At 36.9% G+C, this 12,463-nt stretch overlaps 1 protein-coding gene across 2 annotated transcripts; it reads left to right on the top strand.

The window, feature by feature from the left end:
• The first annotated feature begins 263 nt into the window (after positions 1 to 263).
• On the top strand, positions 264 to 3,545 carry LOC113299892. 2 transcript variants are annotated; one of them, XR_003335240.1, is made up of 2 exons: positions 264 to 559; positions 3,454 to 3,545. XR_003335240.1 is itself a non-coding variant. In XM_026548989.1 (2 exons), exons 1-2 carry the CDS (start codon positions 535 to 537, stop codon positions 1,903 to 1,905), a joined length of 633 nt encoding a protein of 210 aa, XP_026404774.1. In that variant the 5' UTR covers positions 292 to 534; the 3' UTR covers positions 1,906 to 2,035. The 2 variants fall into 2 exon arrangements, 1 of the variants encoding a protein (XP_026404774.1); XM_026548989.1 differs by lacking the exon at positions 3,454 to 3,545 and adding an exon at positions 1,298 to 2,035 and having other exon boundaries at positions 292 to 559.
• The last annotated feature ends 8,918 nt before the right edge of the window (positions 3,546 to 12,463 follow it).

The raw sequence follows: 12,463 nt of genomic DNA, 5'->3' as shown, positions 1-12,463 counted from the left end.
ACATCCTATCTGTAGAGTTTTAGGCCTATCCGCGCAGTGCATGAATTTATTTCACCCAATAAATTTCTCTGGGACAATATGCTGGGAGAACACTGGGTACATAGAGGGGTTTATTTTAAACACATATCTCTATTTAGTTTAAATTGATCGGCTCAACAGTATTTTCTCAAATGAGGACGACTAGTGTTCAGAAGCATTAACTAGGATATAGGATGGTTAGGAGAAAAAGTAGCTCCAATGTCAGGCAGAAAACAATACAGTTATGCTATTTTAGAACCAGATGAGGACGACGAGGGTGTTCAGAAGGTATCTTCTACTCCCAAACAAGTCCATTCACATTAAAAGAAACAAATTGGAAGAAGATTGAAAATCAAAAACGATTATGAAGAGACGAAAAGAAGCATTGATGTTTTTTTTCTAAACATAGTAGTTAAATCAGATTTAAATTGATTTAAGGTTTCATTTCTAACAACCGGAAACAAAGGGTTTCTGGCAGGACGAGAATTCATTCTGATTTGCGGCGTTTGGATCAGGATGTTATCTTCTTCATCATCATCAGGTATGAATATTCCTGTGGACAATAATTCTTCATCATTATCAGCGACAAAAGTAGCCAACAATTCTGATGTTTTATCACAAATTCTATTATGTCTACCTGTAAAATCTCTATTGATCTTCAAATCTGTATCCAAAAAATGGTTATTTTTAATATCTGACCCATATTTCGCTAAGAATCATTCTTGTCGGAAGACCAGCTTTAAAATCACTGGGTTGTTCATACAGAAATTAAGACGTCCTTCAGTTCCTCCTGATGAACCAGAATTTGAATTTCCTTTTATCTTCCTTAACAATGATGATGCTATTACCGGTGGCGGAGGAGTCCCCCTATAAACCCTAGATTTTGTGGAAGTGCCTCCGCGAAATTCGGAAGGTCCTATTCATGAAAGTAACTTAAGAATAGAACATTCTTGTAATGGTCTATTATGTTGCACTAGGATAACATCTCAGACGTCCAAGGAGCCGCGTATCGTAATCCGCCACATTTACATTTACAATCCAACCACAAAACGATACAAAGCTCTTCCTCGGTCCCCCTTTAGAGATGTCGTCAAATATTATTGGAATGCAGTTAAAAGTGTATCTTTAGCTTTTGATCCAATCAAGTCTCCAGATCACTATCAGGTTATCTGCATCTGGATAGATATAGGGAAATTTTATGAACATGATGTTTATTATATCGAAATATACTCCTCTAAAACAAACTCATGGAGGTTATCTGCGGGGAGTCCTTTTTCAGCACGTCGTCTCAGTTCCTCTAGGGCGCCAGGTGCGTTATGGAACTGTTTCCTTGGGCCAGGTGTGTTTTGGAATGGTTGTTTGCATTGGATCTCGCAATTCTCGATCATGGAAGATGAAGCGTCACTGTATTTTGATATCGAACAAGATTTAGTAAAGCCGCTGCCGTTGCCAGCTGTATGTAATGATAATATGTGGTATATTAAATATCTTGGAGAGTGTAGAAATCATTTGTATCTTGTAGGGGCTCTTGGATCATGTCCTGATAATTACAGCATCTTCGAAATGGAGAAAGATTACAGTGGGTGGAATCTTATATACAAGGTCGACCTAGAAAGAATTATAAATGCATACCACCTAGAGTCGGTGACGAATTATAACAATACCATCGATTATTGTGTGTTGGTAATGTTTCTTGGGGAAGCCGAAGAGAAATCATCAAAAAAATTGATGTTGTTGATAAATGCTACTCAACTTATATCCTATGATCTGAAAGAGATGAGCTATAGGGAGATCTATTATTTCGATCCAAAAACTCTCACCATGACTGCAAACTCAGGCTCACGGGGTCATGTTCATCAGTACATAGAGTCGCTTGCCTGTGTTTGAATATTTTCATGGCCTCTCTCACTTGTTACACTTAACTAAAGTTAATCTTCAACTTAATAATGTCATGTTCAGCCCTTGTTTTGTGTCATGCAATCAGTTCTGAAAATATATCCATTTATGTTGTTTACTATCCTTATTGGCTTGCATTACTGCTTTACTATGCACGGGACTCCCAGATAAAAAAATTTAAGTTGATTTTTTTCCAAGTCAAGTAATAATGCATAGACTTGGCAAAATGAATAATGGACACAGGTAATAGCAAGTAATTTTTTTATGGTGCTTACTACATCAAAGTTCAAATGCCTCTTTTGATAACATATTTTGTATAACACTGTTATTATTTGGTTAACTTTTATTCTCACAATTTATTATTGCCTCTATAATTTCTTTGTTCGTACAATTTCATAACTGTGTCGTTAGTTGTTACATTAGTTTAAAAAATGTTCGACTTCCATCATATATCTGTAGCATACGTTAGAAATGATATTAGTTAAATCTTGAGTATTTTCTTCTACTTGTCCAACTTTTGGTTCAAAATCATCAACAATCTAAAAACCCCAGGCCATTTCTGACACCACCTCAGGAGTTGTAATAACCTCCTTTCTCATTGGCCGGTGAACAAAACCCTTGCTCCCGATTGCCTGAAAAGCAACTTATACCCCTAAATTTCATGTCCGTTAATTTTTAATAGAATTGGCTCGATCTGACGCTCCAAATCAAATGACAACTTAGCAGATTCTTACACCGCGTTTACATAATTATAATAGAATCTGGTCCTTCGGATTGGTTGTCGAAAAAAACGAAAAAAAAATCCGTGAAATTCTATATACAAAAAAAAAAAAAGGAAATCTTTAAGAAAAAAAATCCTGGATTTCCATATTTAAAAAAAATAATGCAGTATCCAAAGAATTAAGAATAAGATCTAACGACTTCAAAAAATATAATGAAGTGTCAAAGAACCGAGAATAAAAATCTGACGACTTCTAAAAATCCTATTCAAACTATGGTAACTTTGCATGTCTATTCAATGGAAACAAATTAATGCCGAGTTTACGTGAGTATCCAGAAAACCAAGAATAAAATCTAAAAACTTCCAAAATTCTCTTCAAACTATGATATTATTGCATGTCTATCAAATGGATATGGAAACAAATTCTATCATTGGCAGTTAATGATATGTTTACATACAAATTGCACTTCTATTGAATGGAAACAAAAGAGGAAATTGCGTGGAGTTTTAGGGTAGATAGGTGAATATAAGCTACGCAGAGTTCATGGATATTCACGCTCAAACACAGTATTGAGCAGTCATTCTTTCTTCTTTTTTAGCTAATTCATTTTAGGCTACTTATACAACCAGTTGTTGATTTTGAATAAATTGATTCCGGGTATTAATCGTTTGTGGTTTCGTTGTGTTTTAATTTTTTTGTATTCTTTTTTAGGGTTAGACTATCGATATTAGGATATACTAATACATCCAGTTGTGATTTGGATTAAATTGATACCGGGTGAATAAGCAACGATTTTAATGGTTATTCAAATCTGCAGGGACATTTTACACACCATTCATCGATCTTGAACCAGGCAAGACAACTAACAAAGTTGTGAAAGTTTGGTGTTAAAAGATGTGGAAACTCGAAAACAAAAATATGTTGGGTGCAATAATCAAAAACAAAGAAAAATCAAATAAGCAAAAGTTATTGATACTTAGTTCCTTTATAATGGAAGTGATTGCTTTGACGAAACGAACAAGCTCCCCGTATCTCCGCAACAGCAACAAGGCAAAACTTTGGAAAATAGAGTGAGTCACGTGTTCAACACGCTGTCCTTAAGACATTAGCGCCCGGCTATACTCAAGAGTGATGCTATAGCCCTCACAGGACGGATATCTCCAGGATAAAACACCCTAATACACCTACTACTAGCATATGTAGTAGATGCTCAACTTGAGCTTGGCAACTCCGAAAAAACCGTTAAGGAAAATCGCGAATGCTTAAAAACCGCTATAAAATATTTTCCCTTAGGGGTCCCTCTAAAATATAGAGCAACCCCTTTCCCATAGATTTTACAAAAGTAGTGAATTTCTTTATATAATTGACAAATACAACTTAAGAAGAAAAAACTCCCCGATGTGGGACTAAAAGGTTTATATAGTTTCTTAAAACTACTAAAAATTGGAAACTCCACGATGTGGGACTAAAAAGTTTCATTCACAAAATAAAACAATAAATTATAATTTTTTATTAAAACTTTAAAAAATTATTTTTTATTAATCGTTTTCCAACAATCCCCCACATGAATGAAAACTCAATAAAACATGAAAACACAGATAGATCTTGGTAAATAAACATCCCAACCTCACGATCCAAACAGACTGATCGTGCAAGTGTTGAAATCATACTAGTCATTTCTACGTCCTCTCCCTCACACAAAAGTGTGTTGACCCCAGGGTCATACTATGGATTGCATAAATCATAATAGTATTGAGAGCTTTCATCTTTAATTCTCACATGGTGAGACTATAGGTATCTTTCACCAAAGTGAAAAAGCATGAACTAGTGAACCCTTAGTGACCTTTAGGTCCTAAGTTCCAGTAATACCAAAACCATCAAAATGAAAATCACATAAAAAACGCAGGAAATACCATTTTAGGCAGAGGTGTCCATGAGGTCTTGAACCTTTGCTTAGTGAGATATTACCAGAATTACTTGCTAGAGACAGTGAACTATGTCTTGAACTGCTAGCATTTGATGTAATTCGTGATAACAACCACGGGTGATATCTCCAAGATTGCTGCCAAGCTCGTGCCGTTTTGTCCGTTTTGGCCCTGGACGTATCCTGTTTCTCAGAATGCTCTAGAGAATCAGCTCATATTCTCACAGGAAGCGACCCACTTCCTCATTCAGATAGGTGAGTTTCCATAAAGAGTGTTACTGCTACACCCCACTTCAATCTTAAATTGAAACTATAGAACTCATTAAGACTTATTAAAAAGTCATCCTCCACATGCAGTCACACTATCACGTCTACACCATAGGGAAGGGACAGAGAATGAAAATCTCTGATAGTGTTTACCTTTACCCACCACAAATTAGTTGTCTCATTCGAAACCTTGATCATGGGATCTCCAGTCAGCAAGGTTGAGTATCCTTCATGGCAAGTTTAATATATGAGCTTAAGCCCCAACCCCCTCGATGCATTTTTAACTATCTCTTTGTACAAACCTTTCGTCAAAGATTGCGCGATATTCTCCTTGGACTTTATCCAATCAATGGAAATAACGCCGATTGAGATTAGTTATTTCTTAGCTTTAACTATTATAGCTTGGCTAACACAATGTATAGATATAGCTGGCACAGGCCTATGCCAAAGAGGAATGTCTTCTAAAAATCATCTTAGGCACTCGGCCCCCTCTCATGCTTTATCTAACGCAATACTCTCAGATTCCATAATGAATTGAGCGATATGTTTGTTTGGAAATCTTCCAACAACAAACCCACATGTTAGAGTGAAACCATATCCACTCGTAGACTTAGACTCCTCTGAGTCAACTATCCAGTTTGCATCATAAAGTCCCAAGGACAACAAGATACCTTTCATAAATCAAAAGAGTATTTTAGGTACCATAATACTCTACTCAGTGCATCTGAATTCTCTTGCTCTGGACTACAATTATATCCACTTAACTTACTCACAATATAGGCAATGTCTGGACTCTTACAGTTCATTAAATTCATCAGACATCCTATAACTTTTGAGTATTCAAGTTAAGATACTCCACTACCCTTATTTTTCTTGAGACTACAAGAATAATCGTACGAAGTACAAGCAGGTTTACAATCAGACTGATTGTATCTCTTAAGCACAACTCAACATAATGAGAACGACTAAGACTTATAAATGTTTGATTATCTTCTAATCCTCATCCCTAAGATTACATCAAAAGGGCCCAAGTCTTTCAAGTCAATGTTCTCATTCAGTGCATGTTTTTAGTGGAATTGATCACATCTATGTTTGTATCAAGCATATCATCAACATACAAGCATACAATTACACAGACATCCTTAACAAGTTACTTGTAGACATACTTGTCAGATTCATTAATTTAAATCCACTATCCATTATCACATGATTAAATTTTCCATGTCACTGTTTACGTGCTTATTTGAAAACCATACAAAGATTTTTCAAATTACAAACTTTGTATTCACAACCTTTCACTACAAAGTCTTCAGGTTGATCTATGTAAATTTCTTTACCTAATTCACGGTTTTAGAAAAAGCTGTCTTAACATCCATCTGATGTATCTCTACGTTCTTTATGGCAGCAATAACAATTAGTATCTCAACGGAAGTAATTTCCGTCACAATTGAATTAGAATCAAGGAAATCTACACCTTCTTTTAGTTTATAGCCTTTAGCTACCAACTTAGCTTAATATTTTTCCACAGTTTCATCTACCTATCGTTTCCTCTTAAAGACTCATTTACATCCCATGGTCTTACAACCTGGAGGTAAACTAGCAAGCTCCCAAGTCTGGTTCCAACGGACTGAGTCCATTTCACTAAATGAAGCTTCTTACCAGAATGGGGTTTCAGTAGATATTAAGGCTTCTTTACAAGTCTGTGGCTCAGACTAAGCTAGGCATGTTATGAAGTCGGTTTCATAAGAAGTCTCAAGTCTAATTATTTTACTTCTCTTAGGCTCAACATCAACTTCATCTTCCTTTAAAATAAGTTCTGACTATTTGAAGATAAATCTAGGGGATCAACAACACATCTCTAATGAGGTACAGGTTTAGAATAAACATGTTCAAAGAACTCAGCATCCCTAGATTCCGTAATAATATTCACACCAATGTCAGAAAAAATCAGAACACACAACCAAAAATCTATTTGTAGAAGTATACTCAATATACCCTATACGAAAACACAATCAACATTTTTGGTTTCAATCTAGTTCTTTTAGGAAGAGGAATTACAATCTTAGTCAAACGCCCCCACACTTTGACACATTCATAAGAAGGTCATCTACCGTTCCATAAACCATATGGAGTTTCATCTGATTCTTAAAAGGGTACTTTATTCAGGATATACTAGTTAAGAGGACTGCCTCCCCCCACAAGGCCGCAGGTAATCCTGAACTAATCAACATGGAAATTATCATCTCCTTAAGGATACGGTTGTTATGTTCAAGGCTTCTAATTGGTTTCCAACTTCAAGTTTATACATCTTAAGGCTTCTAAGGCGTCATCCTTATCCTAAGCAAGTATACAAGATAGTACCTCGTACAATCATCTACGGAAGTTATAACCATCTTTTACCACAGTGGTTTTGGGTTGAACTCATGTCAACTAGGCCTAACTGAATTAATTCTAAAGGCTTAGAATTACTCTGAACATTTGTGCTAAAAGATTTTATAGCATATTTTGATTCTTCACAGATTTCACTTTTGTGTTCAAAATCCAAACTAAATTTGGGTACGAAGCCTATGCTAGCCAGTTAAGCATTGACTTATAAGTTTACGGTTCCAAGTCTACCACGTAAAACAATCAATCACACAAAGATATCACAAGAATCAACTACGTTCACATCATCAGTTTTTCCGTTAAGCTTATATAGACCCAAAGTCCTATAACTCTTGCTTAAAAAATCACTGCCTAGTTACAACAAGTTTTCCAGATTCAATTAAGATCTTAAATATTTTTCCATCTACAACAGAACAAGATACAAGATTTTCGCATATGCTCGGAACATGAAAACTTCATTCAATGTGAGAATATTACAGATATGAGCTTCTGCTCGACCTTTTCCTTTTATGCAACCTCTATTGCATATGAGTTACTCAATAAGAGTTTCTCGACATCCCCTATCCTATGATAGGAGGTGAACAGGTCTCTGTTTCAACAAACATTCTTGGTGGCTCCAGAGTCCACCTACTGGTCTCTCACATTGGTTATTAAAATAACTTCCGACATCATGCCACCAAACTCGTTCTAGTTTGTTTCAACTAAATTAGCATTAACTTTCTACTTATTAAGGTTTTTATGTTGTCTACAATTTACTGCCGCGTGGCCAGAATTTTACAAACATAACACTCACCCTTAACTAAAGTAATTCCGGATTCAGGTTTACGAGATATACCTTTATCATGAAGACCATGCTTAGAGTTGCGTTCGATGTTCTCACCTTTGCCATCTTTGGAAGATTTGTTTCCAACCACATGCGGCTATTAGCCATGTCCCTTGGAGATGACACCTTTATTCACAAATCACAATTCCAAATCAGAAAGTAAAATATGAGTTTTGAAGATAACATCTATATACAAACTTCGTTTGAATCAGCGTTTCAAAAAACTCATGGTTACCCCACAAAAATTAATTTAGTTAACAACAATTTTCTGCTCGTCAGAATTTTTCAGAAACGTTTTTCTGTTTTGTAAAATATCAAAAAAATACTTTTACAACTCCAAATATTCTGAAATTTTACGCGGGTAACTATAAGGATGTCTACTACGTTGTGTCAAAAGGGTTCATCGAAATTACTTCTAGATTAAAAGATAAAATTGAAATTCTACAGCTGGCCAGAAATTCGTTTTTGTTTTTTCACTCCACAATTAACATCCATGATTCACAAACCAATCGATCGTTTTCGATTATTACAAACGCTAATGTCTTAAGATTGTTGGGTGCAATAATCAAAAACAAAGAAAAATCAAATAAGCAAAAGTTATTGATACTTAGCTCCTTTATAATGGAAGTGATTGCTTTGACGAAACGAACAAGCTCCCCGTATCTCCGCAACAGCAACAAGGCAAAACTTTGGAAAATAGAGTGAGTCACGTGTTCAACACGTTGTCCTTAAGACATTAGCGCCCGGCTATACTCAAGAGTGATGCTATAGCCCTCACAGGACGGATATCTCCAGGATAAAACACCCTAATACACCTACTACTAGCATATGTAGTAGATGCTCAACTTGAGCTTGGCAACTCCGAAAAAACCGTTAAGGAAAATCGCGAATGCTTAAAATCCGCTATAAAATATTTTCCCTTAGGGGTCCCTCTAAAATATAGAGCAACCCCTTTCACATAGATTTTACAAAAGTAGTGAATTTCTTTATATAATTGACAAATACAACTTAAGAAGAAAAACTCCCCGATGTGGGACTAAAAGGTTTATATAGTTTCTTAAAACTACTAAAAATTGGAAACTCCACGATGTGGGACTAAAAAGTTTCATTCACAAAATAAAACAATAAATTATAATTTTTTATTAAAACTTTAAAAAATTATTTTTTTATTAATCGTTTTCCAACAAAATATTGGGAAAGTATGGGGTCTTGAGATTATCTTATGGATCATGTGGTGAGTATCTAATGCCCTCTGATGTATGTATACTGACTAGCTGCTGGGCTGCTTTAATTTTTAAATGTAATTATATCCATTACAGGGAAATCAGATTCATGCTAAGGTGGGAAAGGATTGTTAACACAACGTGATTTAACTCTCAAGATAACACAACTTGTATATTTGGAAATCTCTGTATATTAGGGAATTGTCTTTATTTGGGAAAGATTGTATCTTAACCCTCAAGTTAGTTATGCATATATATGCATTGAGTCTTTGTATATTCTATATATTGAAATCAATTAAAAACAGTCTTGTTTAATCTTGTCTCTCTTCTTTTTAGTTAATCCTAGTAGTTAATCCTTTAACCTAGAAGTTCTATCTTGGTATCATTAGGTTAGTCGATCCTATTTCAGTCATGACAGAATCATCAACCACATCTTCTACAGCCTCTTCTTCAGCTTCTGCTATAATCAATTCTACCATGTCTTCCCTGCAGTCCTCTACGATGTCTTCTTTTCAGTTCTCTCAGCCACATCACATGATCACCGTAAAGCTAGACGATACCAATTACTCCTTGTGGCGTGCTCAGTTTCTTCCTTACCTTCAGGGACATGACTTGGATGGTTATGTCACTGGTGCAACTCCATGCCCTCCAGAAACGCTTACTGCTGATCTCCCAAACCCTGCCTATCTTTCCTGGAGAAAACAGGATAAACTCCTAGTTAGTTGTCTATTTTCTTCTCTTACCCCAGCTACTTTTCGTCATGTCCATCGATTAACAACGTCCAAAGAAATCTGGTCATCTCTGGAATCTCTTTATGGCTCTAAATCTGATGCTCAAGTTCATCATCTTCACTGTGAACTGCGAGCATTACGGAAAGGTTCTCAAACTATGCGTCAATACATAGACCGTGCTCGTGATCTTGTGGATAGCTTGGCAGCAGCAGATACCACTGTCACAGACAAAGAGTTTCGTCATTGTCTGTTAGCTGGCTTGGACAGTACCTATGATGCTATTGTCACATCATTAACCACCACGATGAGCTCGTTGTCTGTTGAATATTTTCTCACTTTTCTCCTGACATTTGAACTACGTATTGATCAACAGACAAAGCTTTCCAACTCTCAACCAGTTGCTAATCTCGCTGCCCAGAATCGACAATCTTCGTATCATTCCTTTTCATCATCTGGATCATCTTCAGCACCCAACTCTCAGTCATCTTCTTCTCGCTCTACTGGTAACAACATAAATCAAAGTCACCATGGGCCTGGTTCATCTCAGCCTACTCGTTTTCAGAATCAACGTGGGCCTGCTTCACCTGACAATCAACGTGGGCCTATAATCTCTGATTCTTCTTCTCCTCGTTGTCAACTTTGTGGGCGTAAAAATCATGAGGCCCAAGACTGCTGGAACCGTTATGACAAGAGTTTCCGACCACCTAGGCGTCAACCACCATCCTCTGCACCTCGGGCTTATGCTTCCTATGGACCTGGGTTTTCATCATCACCTTCTTGGACGCCTGATAGTGGTGCTACAGATCACATTACCAATGATTTCTCTCGTCTTCAATTTCCTACTGAGTATACTGGTCCTGATCAAATTCAGATGGGTAATGGTTCTTCTATACCAATTTCTAATGTTGGTTCCTCAATTTTAGGGACTCCCAACCGTAAGTTGCAGCTTCGTAATGTCCTCTTTACACCCAAAATCTCTCATAATCTCTTATTTGTTTCTCGTTTCACTACTGATAACAATGTCTTATTTGAATTTCAACCGAACTTTTGTCTTGTGAAGGATCGATGTACCGGGAAGGTTCTTCTTCGCGGCATTAGGAAGGGTGGTCTCTATCAACTTGATGTTTCATCTCCAGTTCCTCAGGCCTACATAGGAGAACGTGCTAGTTTACAAGCCTGGCATGCTAGAATGGGTCATCCAATGATGCGCACAGTTCGCAAAGTTATTTCTCAGTTTTCTCTTCCAGTTTCAAATCAAACTATCAGCTTTTGTTCCTTTTGTCATGAGCATAGAAGTCATAAATTACCTTTTCAATCCAGTACAACAGTTTATTTGAATCCATTAGATTTAATTCTCTCCGATGTATGGGGACCCTCTCATATTTTATCTAATGAAGGATATAAATATTATATTATATTCATTGATGCGTATAGTCGTTTTACTTGGATGTTTCCTATGTCTCAAAAATCTGATGTCTTCTCTATCTTTTTCTTATTTCAAAAGCATGTTGAAAATCTTTTTGGTCGAAAGATAAAAATATTTCAATCTGATAATGCTGCGGAATATCGCAAATTAACTCCACATCTTCAAGAACTTGGAATTTTTCATTGTTTTTCATGTCCACATACTTCTGAACAAAATGGTTTGGTTGAACGTCGTCATCGTCATATTCGTGAAACTGGACTTACTATTCTTAACATGGCCTCTGTGCCGTCTTCATATTGGTATGACTCCTTTTACACTGCCTGTTATTTGATGAATCGTGTCCCTTCGACTTCCGTTAATAATTCTTCTCCATATGAAGCTCTTTTTGGTATTTCACCTGATTACACTTCTCTTCGTATATTTGGCTGTCTATGTTATCCTCACTTGCGTCCGTATAGGTCTCATAAGATGGATGCTTTGTCTTCTCCATGTGTTTTCATTGGCTATAGCCCCTCGCATAAGGGTTATAAGTGTCTTCATATTCCTACGGGTCGAATATACATCAGTCGACATGTTGTTTTTGATGAGACTACCTTTCCCTTTGCATCTGCGTCGTCACCTTCGCCGTCGTCGACTCCTTCACAGGTAAATCTTCCCTTCTCTGATCTTCATAATTTTGTGCCGTCATTAGTGCCTATTAATCATCAGCCTCCAGTCTCCAATCATCAGCCGCCAGCCTCCAATCATCAGCCGCCAAAATTCAATCATCAGCCGCCAGTTTTCAATCATCAGCTGCCAGACTCCAATCATCAGCCGTCAACCTCTATCTCCAATCATCAGCCGCCAAACCCTGTCTCCAATCATCAGCCGCCAAACTCTGTCTCCAATCATCAGCCGTCAAATTCTGTCTCTAATCATCAGCCGTCACCTGCTGTTACTTCTCAGCCGCCAGCATCATTCTCCAATCATTCGCTGCCGGTTTCTGTCTCTCATTCTCAGCCATCACCTGCTGATGTTCTTCCGCTGTCGCCAACACCTGATTCTGTCA

Source organism: Papaver somniferum, chromosome 7, assembly GCF_003573695.1.
Source record: "Papaver somniferum cultivar HN1 chromosome 7, ASM357369v1, whole genome shotgun sequence".
In the NCBI taxonomy this organism is placed as follows: Eukaryota; Viridiplantae; Streptophyta; class Magnoliopsida; order Ranunculales; family Papaveraceae; genus Papaver; species Papaver somniferum.
Note: the sequence above shows the minus strand (reverse complement) of the source record. Positions and strands in the feature narration are given on the sequence as shown.

Excerpts from the sequence above, each read along its gene's own strand:
- LOC113299892 (XM_026548989.1), top strand. The coding sequence starts at position 535 with ATGTTATCTTCTTCATCATCATCAG. Across the intron at positions 560-1,297 it reads ATCTTCTTCATCATCATCAG|CACGTCGTCTCAGTTCCTCT; the intron begins GTATGAATATTC and ends GTCCTTTTTCAG.